General features: G+C 39.8%; 3 protein-coding genes across 5 annotated transcripts; all 3 read left to right on the forward strand.

Moving 5' to 3' along the window:
• The first annotated feature begins 420 nt into the window (after positions 1-420).
• Positions 421-6209, forward strand: LOC124203697 (DNA topoisomerase 2-like). The gene is made up of 11 exons (XM_046600467.1): positions 421-627; positions 766-1106; positions 1170-1518; positions 1579-1725; positions 1791-2165; positions 2233-3426; positions 3492-3786; positions 3852-4378; positions 4450-5225; positions 5296-5633; positions 5704-6209. Exons 1-11 carry the CDS (start codon positions 604-606, stop codon positions 6045-6047), a joined length of 4710 nt encoding a protein of 1569 aa, XP_046456423.1. The 5' UTR covers positions 421-603; the 3' UTR covers positions 6048-6209.
• Positions 6210-6649: 440 nt separating this feature from the next.
• Positions 6650-17470, forward strand: LOC124203696 (cadherin-87A-like). 3 transcript variants are annotated; one of them, XM_046600464.1, is made up of 33 exons: positions 6650-6753; positions 6948-7568; positions 7630-7912; positions 9209-9931; positions 9997-10156; positions 10239-10456; positions 10521-11015; positions 11075-11210; positions 11275-11609; positions 11675-11906; positions 11965-12098; positions 12163-12735; positions 12802-12888; positions 12964-13088; positions 13147-13277; positions 13358-13494; positions 13586-13858; positions 13928-14047; positions 14114-14255; positions 14324-14457; positions 14521-14704; positions 14771-14877; positions 14942-15061; positions 15125-15260; positions 15322-15497; positions 15562-15682; positions 15751-15920; positions 15978-16062; positions 16129-16448; positions 16519-16703; positions 16769-16895; positions 16967-17091; positions 17159-17470. In XM_046600464.1, exons 4-33 carry the CDS (start codon positions 9728-9730, stop codon positions 17331-17333), a joined length of 5667 nt encoding a protein of 1888 aa, XP_046456420.1. In that variant the 5' UTR covers positions 6650-6753; positions 6948-7568; positions 7630-7912; positions 9209-9727; the 3' UTR covers positions 17334-17470. The 3 variants fall into 3 exon arrangements, with proteins under 3 accessions (XP_046456420.1, XP_046456421.1, XP_046456422.1); XM_046600465.1 differs by lacking the exons at positions 6650-6753; positions 6948-7568; positions 7630-7912 and adding an exon at positions 8820-8916 and having other exon boundaries at positions 9209-9384; positions 9468-9931; XM_046600466.1 differs by lacking the exons at positions 6650-6753; positions 6948-7568; positions 7630-7912; ... (2 more) ...; positions 16967-17091; positions 17159-17470 and having other exon boundaries at positions 9229-9931; positions 16130-16217.
• Positions 17471-18162: 692 nt separating this feature from the next.
• On the forward strand, positions 18163-19524 carry LOC124203710 (endoplasmic reticulum resident protein 29-like). The gene is made up of 3 exons (XM_046600498.1): positions 18163-18479; positions 18647-18898; positions 18960-19524. The coding sequence occupies exons 1-3, from the start codon at positions 18366-18368 to the stop codon at positions 19350-19352; spliced, it is 759 nt and encodes a 252-aa protein (XP_046456454.1). The 5' UTR covers positions 18163-18365; the 3' UTR covers positions 19353-19524.
• The last annotated feature ends 3 nt before the right edge of the window (positions 19525-19527 follow it).

Below are 19527 nucleotides of genomic sequence, written 5' to 3' on the forward strand. Positions count from 1 at the left end.
CGCGCCCTTTTCACTCTAAACTGAAGCGAAACAATCAAAGACATTACATTAGAGCTCAACCAGCATGGTTTGAGAGTTTTTCTACACGGAAAAGGATCGAAAAAGCACCTTTTCGTTGTTTTAGATTCTATTTATTCACAAAGTAGTACGGCTTTCTTCACAAATTTACAAAGTTGTTAAAGCACAAGTACTCATCTGAGTCGCAGACAATCTTATTTTTTGGCTTTTTAAAGTCAACAGGAAAAGGTAAGCTTGTTTTGTGTTGTCAAGTGTTAATTTATCAATTAAATCATTGTACCAAAAAAACCAATGTAATGTAACAGTATAACAGTAAGGGGTTTCCCAACCCCTTTAGACATCTCTAACAACCAATGAGAAACAAATAAATTTTTTTGACTTGGCGGTACCGAGTGGCAACGTTGTAGTTTCACTCAACGTTTCCGTTGGTTCGAAAAAAGTCGCTTCGAAATTTCAGTTTCACTCGACGCGTCGACAGTATTTTAAACGGCGTTTTTTTATAGTGGTTGTCATAGTGTATAATTTCCTAGGCAAATAGCCATTCTGTCCCTTTTATCGAATTTTAAGCTTATACTTTCGCCAAGGATGGCTTCTGATGGGCCATTAAAGGTAGTTGTTGAATGAAACTCACATGCTTTCAAGGTTACAACATGAATGTTTTGAAAGAAATTTTGTGATCCAAAACGTGACGTCTTACTATTCTTGATGTGAAGTGTGATCTAACATATTGTTTTTTTTTTTTTTTAGTCTTTGTTTGCAAAAATGAACAAAGGTACTGTTGCATCTGAGGCTGCCACGAATGGAGATGCTGGCAAGAAGAATGGAGCCAACAAGAGACTTTCAGTCGAAAGAATTTACCAGAAGAAAAGTCAGCTTGAGCACATTTTGCTTAGGCCTGATACCTACATTGGATCAGTGGAACCTGTTAAAGATGTCATGTGGGTTTATGAAGAAGATGCTGGAATGATCCAGAGAGAAATTACTTACGTACCCGGACTGTATAAGATCTTTGATGAAATTCTCGTCAATGCTGCAGACAACAAAGTCAGAGACTCCAAGATGGATACCATTAAAGTCGACATTGATCCGTAAGCTTAAACATGTGCTGGTGTGTTATAAGTTTTTTTAATCGTGGTTTCTGCTTCTTTCAGGAAAGAAAATGTCATCACGATCTACAATAATGGAAAAGGCATTCCTGTTGTGGAACACAAGGAAGAAAAGATGTATGTTCCCTCACTGATCTTTGGCCACTTACTTACTTCATCCAACTACAATGATGAAGAAGAAAAAGTAACTGGTGGTCGAAATGGTTATGGTGCAAAACTGTGCAACATTTTCAGCACTTCATTTGAATTGGAAACAGCATCTAAAGATGAGAAGAAAAAATTCAAGCAAACCTGGACTGACAACATGACTAAAGCTGGAACTCCCAAGATCGTGAACTACAATGAAGCAGATTTTACACAAATCACTTTCTCCCCTGATCTGGCAAAGTTCAAAGTAAACATCTTGGTATAATTTTATTCCTATAAAAAAATTACATTCAATGTTTTATGGTAGATGGATTCCCTGGATAAGGACACAGTTGCTCTTCTGTCTCGCCGTGCTTTTGATGTAGCCGCTTCAACTCGTGGCGTGAAAGTTTTCCTTAACGGCAAACGTCTTCCTATCAAGAATTTCAAGGACTACGTTGATCTCTGTCTGAAGGTATTGTTGATACATTTTTCATTGATTATAATAAAGAAACAAGCTTACCATATTATTCAATTTAGGGTAAAGAAGATGATGATGGAGCTCAACTTAAATGTGTGTATGAAGCTGTTAGTGAACGCTGGGAGATTGCGGTAGCTCCTTCCGACAAAGGATTCCAACAAGTTTCATTCGCAAACTCAATCGCAACTACTAAAGGCGGGCGACACGTTGACTACGTTACTGAGATCGTATCAAAATATTTGCAGGAATTTCTTAAAAAGAAAAACAAGAGTGGCATTAATGTCAAACCTCATCAGATAAAGAATCACCTGTGGATTTTCGTCAACTGTTTAATCGTCAACCCAACTTTCGATTCTCAAACCAAGGAAAACATGACTCTCCAGGCCAAAAGCTTTGGTTCCACTTGCAAACCTAGCGAAAAGTTTTTTAACGCGGTAAGAAAACAAAAATAATTGAAGTTATTTCTCTTAATGTATATATAAAATGTTTTTTCCTTTGCAGCTCAACAAGTCTGGCGTTATAGAAGGTGTAATGACCTGGGCCAAGTTTAAGGCGCAAACTGAATTGAACAAGGCTTGTAGTGGCAAGAAACAAACAAAATTGAAGGGCGTCCCCAAACTAGAAGACGCTAATAATGCTGGCACAAAACATTCGATCGACTGCACTCTCATTCTAACTGAGGGAGACTCAGCCAAGTCCCTAGCTGTTTCTGGTCTTGGTGTGGTCGGCCGTGACAAGTACGGTGTCTTTCCTCTCAAAGGAAAGGTGCTCAATGTGCGGGAAGCCACACATAAACAAATTCTGGAGAACGCCGAAATCAACAATTTGATCAAGATCCTTGGATTGCAGTACAAGAAGAAATACGAGTCTGTTGAAGATCTCAAATCACTTCGTTATGGTCGTTTAATGATCATGACTGATCAGGATCAGGATGGTTCTCACATTAAAGGCCTGCTCATCAACTTCTTGCACCATAATTGGCCATCACTATTGCGCTTACCCTTCCTTGAAGAATTCATCACACCCATTGTCAAAGCCACCAAAGGAACAGGGGCATCAGCCAAGTCACTAAGCTTCTACTCGTTGCCCGAGTTTGAAGAATGGAAGACCAATACAGAGAACTGGCCTACCTATCGTATCAAGTACTACAAGGGGTTGGGAACTTCGACGTCCCAAGAAGCAAAAGGTTACTTTTCCGACATGCAGCGACATCGAATTCTCTTCCACCACGATGGAGACCAAGATGACTACGCTATTTTGATGGCTTTCAGCAAGAAGCACATTGAACAGCGCAAAGAGTGGCTAACTTCTTGGATGGAGGAGTGCAAGAGGCGCCGTGAACTTGGACTGCCTGAGCTTTATCTGTACGAAAAAGACACCAAACGAGTAAGCTACCGTGACTTCGTCAACAAGGAATTGGTGCTGTTCAGCAACATGGACAACGAACGATCCATCCCTTCACTCATGGATGGTTTCAAGCCTGGGCAACGTAAAGTCCTCTTTACTTGCATCAAGCGAAATGACAAGAAAGAGATCAAGGTCGCCCAATTGGCTGGCTCTGTAGCTGAGCACTCGGCATACCATCACGGCGAGGCTTCTTTGATGGGCACAATCATTGGTTTGGCTCAAGACTTCGTCGGATCCAACAATATCAATTTGCTTCTTCCCAATGGCCAGTTTGGTACTCGCCTCCAGGTATTTTTTCCCCAAGAATTTGTGCCTGACGATATTTATTAACCTCTTCCTTTTTTTATCGACAGGGAGGTAAAGATGCTGCCAGCCCTCGTTATATTTTCACTTTGATGAGCAAGCTGACTCGCATTATTTTTCACCCACACGATGATCCATTGTTGAAACATCAAATGGACGATAACCAACGCATCGAACCCGAATATTATGCTCCGATTATTCCTATGATCTTGGTCAACGGAACTGACGGAATCGGTACCGGTTGGATGACAAAGATTCTGAATTACAATCCACGAGAGGTCGTTGCTAATGTCAAGCGGATGTTAGACGGCGAAGAACCCATCCCTATGGATCCGTGGTTCAAAGGTAACTGAGTGGAATGTAAAAAAGTGATTACCAAGAAAAATAATTTATATTTATTACTTATTCAGGTTACAGGGGTACTATTGAAAGGATTGATCGCCACCGATATGCTATCAGCGGTGAATTAGCAGTTCTGAGCGGTACGGAAATGGAAATTACGGAACTTCCTCTACGTGTCTGGACTCAAAACTACAAGGAATCCGTAATGGAGACCTTGTTGCACGGCTCAGAGAAAATCCCGCCCCTTATCACTGACTACAAGGAATACCATACGGATACAACTGTGCGATTTATCGTTACCATGTCGGAAGAAAAGATGCAACAGGCAGAAGCCGAGGGACTGCATAAGGCTTTTAAACTCCAGACTACACACTCCCTGACATCCATGGTGCTGTATGACTCTAATGGCTGTCTCAAGATGTACGACACAGTTGAAGATATTTTGAAAGAATTCTTCACTGTCCGTCTTGGATATTATGGGAAAAGAAAAGATTACTTGTCCGGTGTACTTCAAGCTGAGTCTCAAAGGCTCTCAAATCAAGCCAGATTCATTTGCGAGAAATGTGACAATGTCTTGATTGTCGAGAACAAAAAGGTTAGCAGGATTTATTACGTTTTTATTTGAACTTATTCATAAAATATTTTCGTTATTTTTCCCATCTGTAGGCTAAAGTTTTGGTGGAGGAATTGCGTCGTAGAAATTATGATCCAGATCCAGTTCGTATCTGGAAAAAGAATCAAAAAAACAACATAAATGCGGAGAACGAAGAGGAGCAAGAAACCAATGCGGAGAATGAAGAAGGTGCTGTCAAAATTGGCGACTACGACTACTTGCTTGACATGCCCATGCGCTCTCTTACCTACGAAAAGAAAGAAGAGTTGTTGAAGAAACGGGATATCAAGATGAAGGAATATGACATCCTCTTGAAAAAATCGCCGGCTGATTTGTGGCGGGAAGATCTGGATCATTTTATGGTGGTGTTAAAGGAGGTTGAAGATGCTGAGCAGGAAGAGTTGAATGAAAACAAAAAACCAACCAAAGCTGCACCACTGGCGAAAGGCAGGAAGAAGGCGTTAATCGCTGAAGTTGCTCCTTCTCCTAAAGGTCGGCGAATCGTTCCAGTCATCGATAATGAATTGCGCAAAAAGATTGAAAAGCTCACTATCGCCAAAGAAAAGAAGAAAGAAAAGGCGCTGAAAAAAGAAAGTCCTGAAGTTGAACGAGATTCGTTTGACGCTGCTCTCGATGACTCAAACAAGTCTTTGGGTGAAAAATTAGGGGTTAGCCCAGTCAAAGGAGCAAAAGGAAAGAAAGGAGGCAAAAATGACGGATTTAAGCAGACCAAGCTGAGTTTCACAACCAAGAAAGGTGATAAAGATGCTGAAAAAGACGAAGATAAAGACGAATTCGACCTGGCATTGGAAAAAGCCGTACCTCTTAGGTAAAAACACGTTTTTATATTAAAATTTTTTTTGAACAAAGAATTGATTTAAGTAAACTTTTTCTAACAGAGAGAGAACCAATCGCCGAGCCGCCGCCGCTGCCGCTAAATTCACTCTTGACGATGATTCTGATGAGGAAGGAAAAGCTTCCGATAATGATTCCGACCTTATAATCAGCGATTCGGACGAAGATTTCGACTTTGCAAAGCCTAAAACGGTTGCCAAGAAAAAAGTAGCGCGACCCGTCAGTTCAGATGATGACATGTCTGCTGCTAAAAGGCCAAAGAAAGACGCTGCTTCGCTAAATGTTAGCTCTGATGAATTGTTCGATTCATTAGTCCGCTCATCACCTGTGAAATCGGCACGTGAACCAGAGCCTCTATCTTCTCCAGATATCGTCATGATAGGTATGACGATTTTAATAAAAATTAAAGAAAATTTTACATTAACTAACAAACTGTTTCTTTTATTTGTTAGCGGGCGAAGACGACGAAGTTAAACCGAAAGGAAGAGGCCGTGGAAGGGCACCGAAAGCTGGTGGTCCAGCCAAACCCAAAAAGGCACCTGCCCCCAAAGCTGCCGGCGCCAAAGCAGCTAAACCTGCTGCCAAAGCCAAGCCGAAGACGTCTTCACCCAAAAAGAAGTCTCGCAAGGATTCCGATTCGGATGAAGACATGTTTTCTTCTAAATCCCCTGTAAAGAAAGCCAACTCTTCCGATGATTTCAACGACAGCAGCTTTGAGGTCAGGCCTCGTGCAACTACCGTTCGAGCCAAAAAAGCCGTCAAGTACGCTACTCTCTCAAGTGACGAAGATTCTTAATAAATGCGTTTCCAATAGCTAGAATTCACGTTCAACTCGAAACTACCTATTGCGCAATCCCCCCTCATTAAGCCAACTTACTCTGTATGTGCTGTTTCCTCATTTATTATTCAATTCCATTTTGGCCATCATACTGATAAATAAAAACCACCATTTGTCCAACTGGGATTTTTAAGTTATTGGAATTGATAATTTGAGAATGTATTTTGACAAAGCTTCATTACTTCATTAATAGCAAATCACTTGCTACTTCTAATTTGGGTGATTCGATTTGATTTTTTATGTTTCGTTTTTATTATGATGTACATGAAAGGAGTTGCTAGATAACTTAGAAATGATTTTTTTTTTAAACGAGACAATAACTACCTTAAGTATCGAATCGAATGTAATAACATTCGAAAAGAATTACCGAGCAGGTTTTTTCCATAAAAAAGTGCGCCACGTGCATTGTTGATGCTTATTGATACGGACTGCTGAACATTACGAATTAATTGTTTTTTCACTAGTTTTGTTGTGACTATCCTCTGTGTTGTTTGGCAGGATGTGGGCTAAGCGGGATTGGTTGGTGGCCAAAGTCCCGCCTATTAAGTTGGCGCCACTTGTTTCCGCAGCTGCAGGTTGTGTTCACTGTTCACGTACTCATTTCATGCTGATTTGTGATCATCTGTGGTTGGAATATTGAATTTATCTCCCATATTTTGCTTAGGTAGATTGATTTGTAAAATTCCAAACTTATTTCTTTACTTACTGCTTCGCAGCACAATACTAGAGATCTGTTTTAGCTGCAACTATTTCTAATTTTTCAGCTGTAAATTCAAAAAGTTTATGCCATACCCGAAACGTGCCGAAACCTAGTCTTTAATTTACAGATGTTAATTTTCTTCTGTTGGTCATTCCTAGGAAATTATCAGCATGGATTCTGGCTCTCCACTTTTGTTTAGACAGCCTAATAAACCTGGAGGACCTAGAAAGAGGCCATTCAGTGTTACTAACACTGGCTTATTGTCTGACTATTCAAATGAGAATTCTGATGATTACAACATTCTTTCGGCTTTGGGAATGAAGGATAGAGATATTTTCCAGAGTCCTGAGAGTACCAATCTGTTGATGAAACGAGAGAATGAAACATTGGAAAATTTCAAAGTCCCGATTTCAGGCTCAGTTGCTGGTGGTCAGTCACCCTACTTTAATGTGACAAATACTCCAACTAAAAAATCAACCATTCAAGATACCCAAGTGGTCAAACCATTAAATACTGAGTCTCATGAAGCTGGTGCAACTCCCAGCAATGCAGTCACTCAAAAAGAGCAAATGCCGAAAGTGCAACCAACAGCATCCATCCCAATAATGAACAAAGAGAACAATGTTGAAGAAAACAAACCAAGAAAGCTCAGACCAATTGGGGAATATACAGTTTCCTCTTTGGACAAAGAATTCCAAGATATTATGGATTATCTCAAGCAAGAAAGAGAACGAGACCAACAACTGTTTTTGCAGTGCTCAAAAGCTCTACGTGAAAAGGTAACAACTACTAATATATCTTGTGGTTAATTCAAATTAATGTAGTCTTATTTGGTACTAGACTGAGAGCATTATTGAAAACTTGGACAATATCATCAAGGGTCGGTACCAATCACTGGATGAAAATTTGAATTCTGTTATACAGGAATTTGAGAAGGAATGGGAATCTGGAAGAAAACTAGAAGAAGAGTTCAATGTTTTGAGAAACCATATGTCGTCTATTATGAACAACATTTTGCAAGACCCTTGCTTGGAATAAGATGTTAACTGCCACCCAAAAGTTCTGAATTACCTGGTGCCGCAGTGAGAAGAGCGCATTTATTGGAGTTCCCTTTTTGTCGAAGGTTCGTCACAAAGCTCAAGTTTCCTTTTTTTTCCTTCTGTTTAACTTCCGTATTACATATGTCAGTTCTTGAAAAAGCGACATTATTTCTTTTAATGGGAAAAGTAAGTGGAATCAAAGAAAAATGTCTTGGGTTAAAAAATCAAAGAAAATGTCTTGGGTTAAAAATTTGAAAGCTAAAATATTAGTTTGAAATTCGCGGGTAAATAGCCCCAAAAGGAAGCAGCGTTGACAATTTTTGCGTCGAATTTAGAAACTTGCCTACCCGTTGGATTGGTGGCCGTCGCCCGTCGCCGAGCCAGGCCAGCCGAGCAAGAAAAAAAAGTAAAAACTAGGAAAATTAGTGTTGATAATCTTTTTCCTTGTTGGTTAAATTTTCTAATTGCCGTTTATTTAACGTTTTACATATTTGCATGTCGTCACGTTGAACGGTTGAAGGCCATTAGTGCGGTTTTCAAGGATCTTCTAGTTAGACATAGTTAAAGAGTATGCATATCTTTCTTGTCGAGAGTGAAGTCTAATGACGTCATTTATGGTCTTTCTGGTATCCTTAGGATATTAAGAACTGCGCATCTCTTGGTCTCGTTCTTTGAGTTTCGTCGTTAAAAGTTAAGGAATGGTAGTGTCAGGTGACCGCATCAGACAAGCTTGCCGGTCGGATTTCTCTTTTCCTCCGTCACGAAAAGGACGAGTTATTTTTCACAACCAAAAAGCGTAAACATTCTAGTTCGTTTGAAGTTGAACTTAAAACTTAATAAGTCTAGTTTGATTGTTGGAACAACATTTTTGTTAGATGTAATTTATAATAGGTCATCCAGGAGACCTGGAGACCAGGACAGAACAACATTTTCTAGAACTAGTTAAAATTTTAAACCATTCCTAGCAAACGAGTACTACACTTTCAGTTCCAACTTGCACGTACGACGTATCTCATGTCATTCAGCAAATTTCCGTTATATAAATGATAACACTTTAAGTAGGAAGTCGAACTGCTTTTTTCGCTGAGTAAACCTGTTCAATTTTTAATTTAGAACATTTTCCTTGTAGCGTCTTTAACTAATCTTAATAGACGTCGCCTTTTTTGAAAAACGCGGAAGCTACTAAATTCATCTTGTTGCCTGCATTGATAACTCATACAGGAATGGTGCATGTAAGCACGTAGAAATTTGTTTGATTAACTTCAATTAAATCGCTCAGCTTTTCTTCTTACAAACACAGTCATCCCTTTTTTATGTCGGTAAACAGCTAGCGGAAGGAAATTCAAAGTTTAACCATGAAGTAATTTCTTGAACTGTAGGCTATTCAGCGCACCTTTATGTCTGCAAGCTCTGCTAGAAGGAATTCGACATAAGTATGACCTTGATTGCCCGAGGCAATTTCTCGGCAGAAGAACTACCTGCCCTAACGCCATTTGGGAAAAGTCAGTCTCAAAGTATTGACGTCTAAGACAGGACTCGAGGCGTAGAGCAGCAGGTTTCTACGAAGTTAAATTCTAAAGTGTTTGAACTCTGTAATTTAAAAACCAAAAAATCTATTGTTCTCTGTAACATATATAGCGAATAACAGGTGGTGAATGACATTTGGAGAAAGTGCAACATGATTTCTACAACAAGTGATTTCAACGAAAGAGGATAACGCTATCTCTTATTTTCAACCACATTGTTTTCTAGCCTGGAATATTCCTTAAAATGTGATGAAAGTGTTACCTACTAAACAAAGTGAAACAATAAGATAGTGTAAAAACCTTTAACATTGTAAACAACTTAGTATCCTTAAATTTGTTTTTAAGGTTATTGACACCACATAATAGAAGTTTATGAAAATGTTGAACTGCCTTGTAGTATTGTTGCTATGTTTATTGGCAAACCCATTGTCTGGTCAAAAAAGTTTGTTTGAATCTGAAATTGTTGGTGATGAAAACCGTAAACTTAATGTTGGAGTTAACCTGCCTCCAAAATTCCTTCCTGGGGGAGACATGGATGGATTTTCTCTTCCAGAAGACACAGCTGTTGGAACCATTGTAAGTTGTTGAACAGGTTTTTTATTTCAAACAAGTTTAATGATGGGATACTTTTATTCAAATAGGTTTATCGATTAAGAGGTGAAGACCCTGAAGGATCAAGAGTTGCATACAGCATTAGTGGAGACCATTTGAGTGTTGTGAGAAATACTGGAGCTGTGACATTAGTTAAAGCTTTAGATCATGAAGCCACTGCAATGATAGAAGTTATTATAACTCTAACAGGTAATAATTGGCTGGTCTTTATTATGTGGACTTTGTATGCAGTAACTAAATAAAATATTTTTCATTTTCAAATTTCTTCTAGATGAAAAGGGTCCAACTGCTGAACCTAACATAGTTAGTATCCGCCGTGAGATTACTGTAGAAGATAAGAATGACAATCCGCCCAAATTTTCTGAATCGTCATACACTTTCTTTGTCAATGAAACTGTGGGAGTTAACACCCAAGTGTTCAATAAAATCCTCATTTCGGATGCAGACTCTGGGAGCAACGGAGAAATCAGATTGACTTGCTTAAAACAGGTAAATACAGCATTGTCACTGTCTTTACTAACAATAAGTGCAAAAATGGATTTTTTGTTGATAGAAATCACCAGAAGGATGCGAGAAATTTGGAGTGAGAAGTCAGCGCATTGCGCCGGGAAAATTCGCTGGCATCCTGACTGCACGAAGTGGCCTGAACTACGAAGAAAACAGCCGTTTCACGCTCGTTTTGCAGGCTGAAGATCTGGCAAAAGAGCCTGGAGCTGCCTTAACCAGTACAGCTACTGTAATGGTCGAAGTTCTTGATGTTCAAGACCAGCCTCCAGTGTTTTTAAACGCACCCTATCGACCTGTCATTCATGAGAACAGTCCAGCCGGCCATTCACTAATGAAAGTACTCGTGCGAGACGGAGACACTGGTCAACCTCGAGATTTACAGCTTGACATCGTCGACGACCCTCTAGGATATTTTCGTGTAAGTTCATTCAAGATGAATGACAACATTGGAACTGCCAGCATTGTGGCATCTGACAACCCAATTGATCGCGAGGATCAAGTTATACTGCGGAACGGAGGCACCTATTCATTTGGGTTGAAGGTAAACACGTTGAAATAGCACAATAATTTATTCAGATTTTTAATGTTTTCTTTTCACAGGCAATTGAGTTGATTGACAATAAGCCTATAGGCGATTTTACCGTAGAAAATGTCACCGTGATGATCATCGATGTTAACGACCAACCTCCTGTATTTAATCAGGCACAATATTCAATCGGAATTCCTGAAAATCTCGGTATTTCATTCCGCTGTCACTTAATTTGAAATCATTAAAAAATGTTTAAATTAAATTATTCCAGATATTGGGGAAGCATTGCCTGGTCTTGATATGACAGTTTCGGATTCGGACACTGGCGTACATAGTCAATTTGGGTTAGAGTTGATCCCGTTGCGAAATGCCGACAATATCTTTGAGGTTCACCCGATGTCTGCCACAGGCCGGACACCTGTTCTTATCAAAGTTACCGGAGCTGATAAGCTCGACTATGAGAACCCTGATCGGCGGGAAATGGTTGTACAAGTCATAGCTCGAGGTGGAGGCAGACGTCTCTCATCTACTGCCACACTGACCATCCTGTTAGTCGATGTTAACGACAACATCCCGATCTTCGATGAGTCTTCCTATAGTTTCAATGTGAGAAGATTTTCACTATAAAAATGCGGTTACACTGTATTTAACTGTATCATTCGTGTTAACAGGTGGTTGAGAATTCCGCACCTGGCTCGTTAATTTCAAGGCTGAGTGCTACGGATGCCGACAGCGGTGTGTTCGGACAATTACGCTACGAGTTACGTGGCTTTGGAGCCGAGCGCTTTTCTGTTAACTCGTCTACCGGTGACCTGACAGTTGGAGTATGCGGACTTTCGACTTGTTTAGATTATGAGGATCAGGACATTTTTACTTTGACCTATACTGCCATTGACGGAGGGGGTAAGTTTCCGTCATTCTTGATTAACTAAATCAATTTTTCTAATGATTTCTATAACAGGGAAAGCAACATCAGTGCCGCTTACTATTAGAATTGATGACGTTAACGACAATCCGCCCGTTTTCGAGCAAAATCAATACAGGCGACTCATCCAAAATAGAGCTCTTGACTTCGATCCACAATTAGTGGTTAAGGTACTATCTATTTTACTTTTTTCTTTAATTTTTCCAGTATTTCGGTAACCTTTTGTTTTTATAGGCTACAGATAAGGATAGTATTCGGAAAGGTCATTCACCGCCAATTCAAGATGGCAGGATTTCCTACTCCATTGTGGCAGGCAACACTGCAGACAACTTATTCAATATTGGGCGCGACAGTGGCATTCTTGATGTTACTCGTCCTATCAATGCCACTGAATTGGGCGAGGTTAGATTTGTGCTCACAGTGCGAGCGACCGATTCCGGCACACCACCCCAGCATGCTGATACCGTGGTGACAATTACGGTGGGGGCTGTCGATGGAAACGATCCCCCCATTTTCCAACAGAACCAATATCACGTCAACGTTGTCGAGCGGGCAACGCCAGATTCATTTGTTATTCAGCTAAATGCTACTGATCCGGATGGACCTTCAGATAATTTGCGCTATCGCGTCGTCGGAGGCACAGCCGTCGATTGGTTCACCATTGATGAAGTGTCAGGAATCGTTCGGGTTGCAAGAGGTGGCGCTCTCCAATGGGATCAAGAAGCTCCTCTTCTTACTCTGGCAGTAGCTGCAGTTGACCAGGGCCAGCCACTTGCTCAATCAGCTACCGCAACAATCACCATACAGGTAAGCGCTAATTAAGTAGTTTAATTTAAAAGAATGTAAATCAATAAATCATTTATTTTTATGTAGGTGGAAGACATCAACGATAAATCACCAAACTTTGATAAACAACTTTTTATCCATCACGTAGCCGAGGTTACACCTGTTGGAACTCGGGTAATTTATTGTCCATTTGCGGGAAAATAATTTTGATGTTTGATTTGCATAATTAAATTGTTTTTTTATCTACAGGTACTGGCTTTAGGTGCCAGTGATCCCGACACTAGCTCACAATTAAGATTTCGATTAACTGAGCCATTTCAGATGAGAAATAAAGGAGGTTATTTGCGCGACGAAGTTGAAAGCGAGTACTTCTCGTAAGTCACTTTATTTACAAACCAATTCCGTTATTTCATTAGTATTTTCCTTGTGTAGAATTTCCGAATCAACCGGTATCTTGACCCTTACGAAGCCGCTCGACCACGAGAATGCTGCTGTTGTTATGTTCCGAGCGGAAGTTACAGACATGAATGCTAATGCAGAATATCCCAATCAAACGGATTTCGGTGTGTAGTCATAAATAACAAATTACTTTTCTCGACCCAATAACTCACGCTATCTTTAATATCTTTTTGGTTTTCCGTAGCTGAGGTTGCAATTTATGTTCAAGCGCATACTGATAACGGACCTATATTCTCACCGCCGTGGTCTCCAGCTCACCCGATTATCAGAGCGGAAGTGGTTGAAGAACAAGATCCGGGCATCATTTTTCTCACTCTTCAAGTAAGAATATCCGTTATTAGATACTACATACTGTACATAATTGGTTTTTAACATTACTTTAATTTGTAATTTGACATACTTTTAACTGTAGGCACATGATCCTGTCACTGGTCTTCTTATATCTCATTTTGAGCTTGTGGCTGAACCAAAACCAATCAGCGAAAGCTTAACGAGGAGTCTTCCCGATTCAGGAACACCACTCGAATCTTTATTTGATCAAATTCGCTTCAACGAAACTGAATCCATGAATGATACAACGAATTCAATGCTGGATCCTGGTATTTCGTCGCTGATCGAACTCAACAAATTAACTGGGGAACTAACTTTTAAAAGGCGCATCGATTATGAAGAATTAGCCAACAAGGTAAATGATTATAGCAAAATGCCCAGGTTAACACGAAATTCAATAATGCTTTAATTTCTTTCCAAACAGACTCTGCAGTTTCAAGTTCAGGCAATCGCTGGGGAAGCGGAGGATAAACGAATGAGTTTAGCGACAGTGAAACTTGATATATTGGATGCCAACGACAACAGTCCAACGTTCACTGAAGAGGTTTGAAATATAATCAGGGTGGTGATATGTCGTCTTCAGAATTCTAAAAAGTTTTTATGCTCTTAGGAGTATAAGGTGAAAATATCCGAATCCATTCACCATCCAGATGTTTTGGTAACAGTATCAGCCACAGACAAAGATTCTGGGAAATTTGGACAGATCTTGTATTATGTTTCGGGCGATGGAGCCGATCTATTCGTCATCGATGGTAACATCTATCGTCTGTTTTATTTTATTGAAAGATTTAATAAATTTGATTTACATTTTAATAATCAGATCCAACTAATGGAATAGTCCGTGTGGCTCCGAACGTTTCACTTGATCGAGAGAAACAACCCAGTTACACCTTTACTGTCATTGCTGCGGATCAACCGCAGGGCAGTGAAGAGCAAAAGCGCTCCTCTGCTTTGGTAACCTTTAATATTATTCTGTGGCTCGTTCTAAACTCTAATACGTTATTTTATCTATTGCAGGTAATGGTAGAACTGATTGATGTGAACGACAATGCTCCTGCTTTTACCCAACCTTCCTACACTGCCGTTGTTCCGGAGAACGCCCCGCTCGACTGGAGCGTCTCCCAAGTAGAAGCCTTAGATCCTGATGAACAAGATGGAGGAATTGTCGAATATAGTTTAGTGAACGAAGGCAGACTAGAAGGTATAATCAATAGAAATTTTTACTGTTTCAAAGTAACGGATAGCTAATGTCTTGGCGTTATAATAGGTTTGCTGACTGTAATGCCCAACACTGGAAGTATCATTGTTAAGGGACCTTTGACAGGAAAAGGGCGTTCGGAACCTTATGTGTTAACCGTGAGAGCTCAAGATAAGGTATAGATCTCGGTTCAAATTGCCTTTAGTATGGGATCGTCTAATGGTTTTCTTAAATCGTCAGGGCGATTCTCCTTTGTTTTCCGATATCGACATTAACGTCTACGTAGGCGATATTACTCCCAATGACGGTGTACCATCTTTTGTGAAGCCTTCGTTTGATGAAAAAGCCTTTATAGTTGAGGTAAGATGAAATTGAATTAAAATTCCTAGTCAGTTTAATGCATTCTTTCATTCGTCAATATAGGAAGCGCCTGTTGGAAGCATTGTATTTCAAGCATTGGCGATTGATCCGGATGATCCGGCTACACCCAACGGACGTCTCACTTACAAATTCCTGGATGATGGGACACTCGGAAGCGATCACGCCTTCTTTGAAATTCGTAAGTTTCTATAGTTCATCTACTACTTCATTTTCAACTCATGTTGGAATTTTGTTCGCAGATCCAGCTACGGGTGTTGTGACCACCAAAGCTCGCCTCGATCGCGAAACCAAAGCTAGTTATACTCTTATCTTAGTTGCCAGAGATCAGGGGACACCGTCACAGCAAGCTACTCGAAGGTTGAATATTATTGTGAAAGACATCGATGACCACCCACCCCAGTTTATTCGCACCCCGGTTTGTTAATCTAATTGCATAACAAGTCAGATGTAATTCATAACTGTGTTTTCGATTTTTATAGTACGATGGTCCATTGCAATTCAGCGTTCTAGAACAAGTGGATCCCGGTTGGTGTGTCGATCAATTAAAAGCTTCAGATCCTGATCAAGGAGAAAATGCTGCAATTGAATATCTAATTATTTGTAAGTGTTTTTAGACAGACATATTTTGATTTTTTGATTGGTGATTAATGCTTGCAAACTTCACCTAGTTGGAGATGATGCCGGTGTATTTACTCTTGAACGGAATCCAGACAACCTTGTCCGACTTCTGGTTAAAGGTACCATCGACCGCGAAGTGGTTGACAGCTACCTGCTAACAATCAAGTGCTTCAAACCAGCGGAAAAGCCGTCTGAATTGCGGAAGATGTACAACCCTCAAGTACTGCCTATTCTTTTCGATTTGTTATGCCATTTTATTAAAACTTTGATCTTCTAGGATACGTCTGAAATTCAAGTAAAGATCACAGTCAAAGATATCGATGATAATGATCCTGTATTCACCCAGACAAACATCACTACCGGTAATTAATTATTTTCTACCAAAATGTGGTAACAAACTGTAAATAACTGATTGATTACGATTATAGGTGTGCGTCTAAATGCCCCACTGCACACGGAAGTGGTACGACTGGAAGCCATCGATCCGGATGCTGAATCTGGCCCTGTATTTTATAAGCTGCTTAACGTTAGCTTTATACGTGCTCACCACTATGCATCAAGTGGAGGAGACACGCAGATAGATTCATCGTCGGCTGTGTCCAAAACGTTTGATTTGGACACTAGTACCGGTTTACTGACCACTAGCCAAACTTACGGACTTTTCGTTGACGGATATTTCTTACTTCATGTCTGTGCCTGGACTGGGGAAGAAAGTCGTTCGGACCGTAAAGCATTTAATACGTTGAAGGTTGTTGACTTGTTACCATTACCAAAAGTCAAAAGTTGACATGACTAATTTCTCCCGATTTTATTTAAAGGTGTACATTTTACGAGATTCTGAGCTGATGAAATTTGTTTTTACCAAACCTCCTCCGGATGTGAAACCTATCTTGGCTGATTTCCGACAATCAGTTGAACAAAGCCTCGAATTGCCACTTACATTAAATTTATACGAATCTCAATTTTATTCCCGCGACGGAGCCTTGGACTTCTCCAGTACTAGGTACATGATAAATTTTTTTTTGTGTGTGCAAAGTTCTTTATCTAATATAATTTGTGCCTGCACAGTTCCTGCTTTCAATTGGTCGGCAAAGACCATGTTTTTGACTTGAAAGATACCGAATTACTTCTTAACGCGGAGCGTAATCAACGGCTTCGTAGCGTCTACGACAAATTTTCAGTCGCTAATCTAGAGGTACTTGTCTGTTTACTGAATTTTCGTTTAGTTTGAATAGATCATAAAATTAATCTCTTATTCATTTAAAGCGCTGTGTACCCCGCGGAACTTTGTACGAGATAAACAACCTCGAAATTTGGTTGCTTGTTATTGGTTGTCTGATTGGTGCCATGGCACTCATCGCAGCCCTGACTACATGCTGTCTGTTTACCAGGTAATAATTTAAAAAAGTTTTTCTTTTGCATTTTTTTTTTAATCCAGCTCCTTGAAAAACAATCTAGATACGAATCGAGAATGAAGAAATTAAATCCTGGCATTCAGGTAACTGGGCCGTCTGGAACGGGAACAAGGAGGTCTTCATCGATTGCTCAACCTCACGCTTCGTTATTGAATCTGAGCCCTGATAGCCAGATATATTACGATGGTCATTCGTCCCTTGCCAGATCGGTTCTGTAATATGAACAGAATGAACAGAAGGACGGTCTTTTATCAAGTGCAATCGCGCGTGTCGTTATTTACTTAAAACACGACTTGTGTTTGTGATTAACTTTACCATCTAAACTTTTGAACTCATAAACGTTATTTAGATGTCATTCTTATTTGCTTTCTACGTTCGTGACAGCCAGAGCTCACACAAAAAACTCCAATTCCAGACGGTTGGAACGATCAATTTTCTACTTTTTAGACCATGTAAATAACAGAGTAGCTTAGTTTACCGACGCATGATGATGGGCACCAAGAAATGTGAGGATGCATATCACGTTATATTCTCTCGAGTTTAAATTATTAAGCGCTATCTGACTCAGACAAGCTGTCTTCTAGTCTAGCCATACTTAACTGTCGTCATTAATTGGCACAGGCTAATCTTTCGGCATCGCAATCTTTCCAGCATCATGAACTTTAAGTGGCTTATTTTGTTACGAATGGAGCAGACTATCAACATCCGCAACAACAATTTTATTGGAACCATCCAACGCTTACTACTTAATTAGTCGTCTATCAATTTAGCGCCACGTAACGATTGGCTAATGCCTGTTGTAGGTTTCTTCTTCTTAACTTCGTAATAGGATTGGTATAAGGTGACACTAGGAGCCTATTCTAGAATTAGTTGTCTGCTCAGATTTGAAAAGTGAAATTACGTAATCATCTATAGATAAAATTACTTTTAAATGATTCCTCCCTTCCTACCTATAAGGCTATAAATTACTATAAATTGAGCGTTAAATTCCCGCCGAATCTGTTCTGTCGTGGCGTTCAAATCAACGTAAACATTTTATGTTGACGTGTGCACCAACGTGGCAACATTGTGAGCTGTCATCTTCGAATTGGAAAACGTGTAAAAGAAAAATCCAGAATATTGACTTTTGTTAAGTCGTTTGAGTTATACGGTTTTATCAGTTATCACGGTATCAGTACAGTTATATCAGACGAGAGTGCATTACTGATTATTCAGTATTATTACCAGCGTTCCTTCCAATCAAGTGCATTATGTCTCCTAGTCCTTTTTATCTATTTTTGTTGATCAGCTGTCTGTCCTTTACCAGTGCATCATCTAATAACTGTCAAGGCTGTGTTCAACTGGACTCTTACTCTTTTGAGAAGGCATGTTAATATTTATAAGCTTACCTTTTATATTTTAATGCCTTTGTGTAAATTGATTTTAAATTTTAAACAGGTTTTTCTTTGATATTGTTATTCAACATGTTAAATCAGCCAACAAATTAAGCATTATTTAACATATTATTATTGAAATTGCTTTGATTACCCAGGTTGTATCTAAATTCAAAGCTGCCATTGTGAAGATTGATGTTGCATATCCTTACGGTGAAAAACATGAACAATTCGGGAAATTGTCTTCCACCCTGTCTTCCAATCCGGACATCCTAGTTGCAGAAGTAGGAGTAAAAGATTATGGAGATAAAGAAAATGTAGACATAGCTGAACGATACAAGATTGTCAAAGAAGAGTACCCTGTGATGTTGTTGTTCACAGAAGGAAAGGCTGAGCCAATCCGATACCAGGTACCCAATAAAAAATTGTTAAAGCAAGTACATCAATGACATGGATCTGATTTCTGTGCAGGGAGAATTCAAACTCGATATGATGCAACGATTCGTAAGTTCCACGAGTGGTTTGTGGATCGGCTTACCGGGATGTTTGGAAGTATTTGACGGACTAGCAAACCGGTTTGTAGCTGCTTCAAGCCCTTCCGACCGGAAGGAAATCTTACGCCAATCGGAGGATGAATGGGACAAGGTTTCACTTGGCAGCGAACGGAAATCAGCTGAAGTATACGTCAAGGTTATGCGCAAAATGCTGGAGAAAGGCAACGATTTCCTTCAATCGGAATTATCTCGAGTGGACACACTGCGCAAAGGAAAATTGGCAAAAGAAAAGAAAGACGAAATGGAGAGACGAGTCAACATTCTCCAATCATTCCAGCCGAAACGTCCAGCTGCAAACACTGAACTATGAATCTAATAAAAAACTGTTCTTCTCGGCCATTCGATACATGCCGAATATGGTCCCTTTATTCATATAGTGCGAAGACCAAACCCAGCTATTCAAAGCGATGCATTCTCATTTTCTTCGCAAATACTGTATTTTTTTATTATTTGATGGGCCAATACAGCCATATAGTTCCAGACGT

Source organism: Daphnia pulex, chromosome 10, assembly GCF_021134715.1.
Source record: "Daphnia pulex isolate KAP4 chromosome 10, ASM2113471v1".
NCBI classification, from domain to species: domain Eukaryota; kingdom Metazoa; phylum Arthropoda; class Branchiopoda; order Diplostraca; family Daphniidae; genus Daphnia; species Daphnia pulex.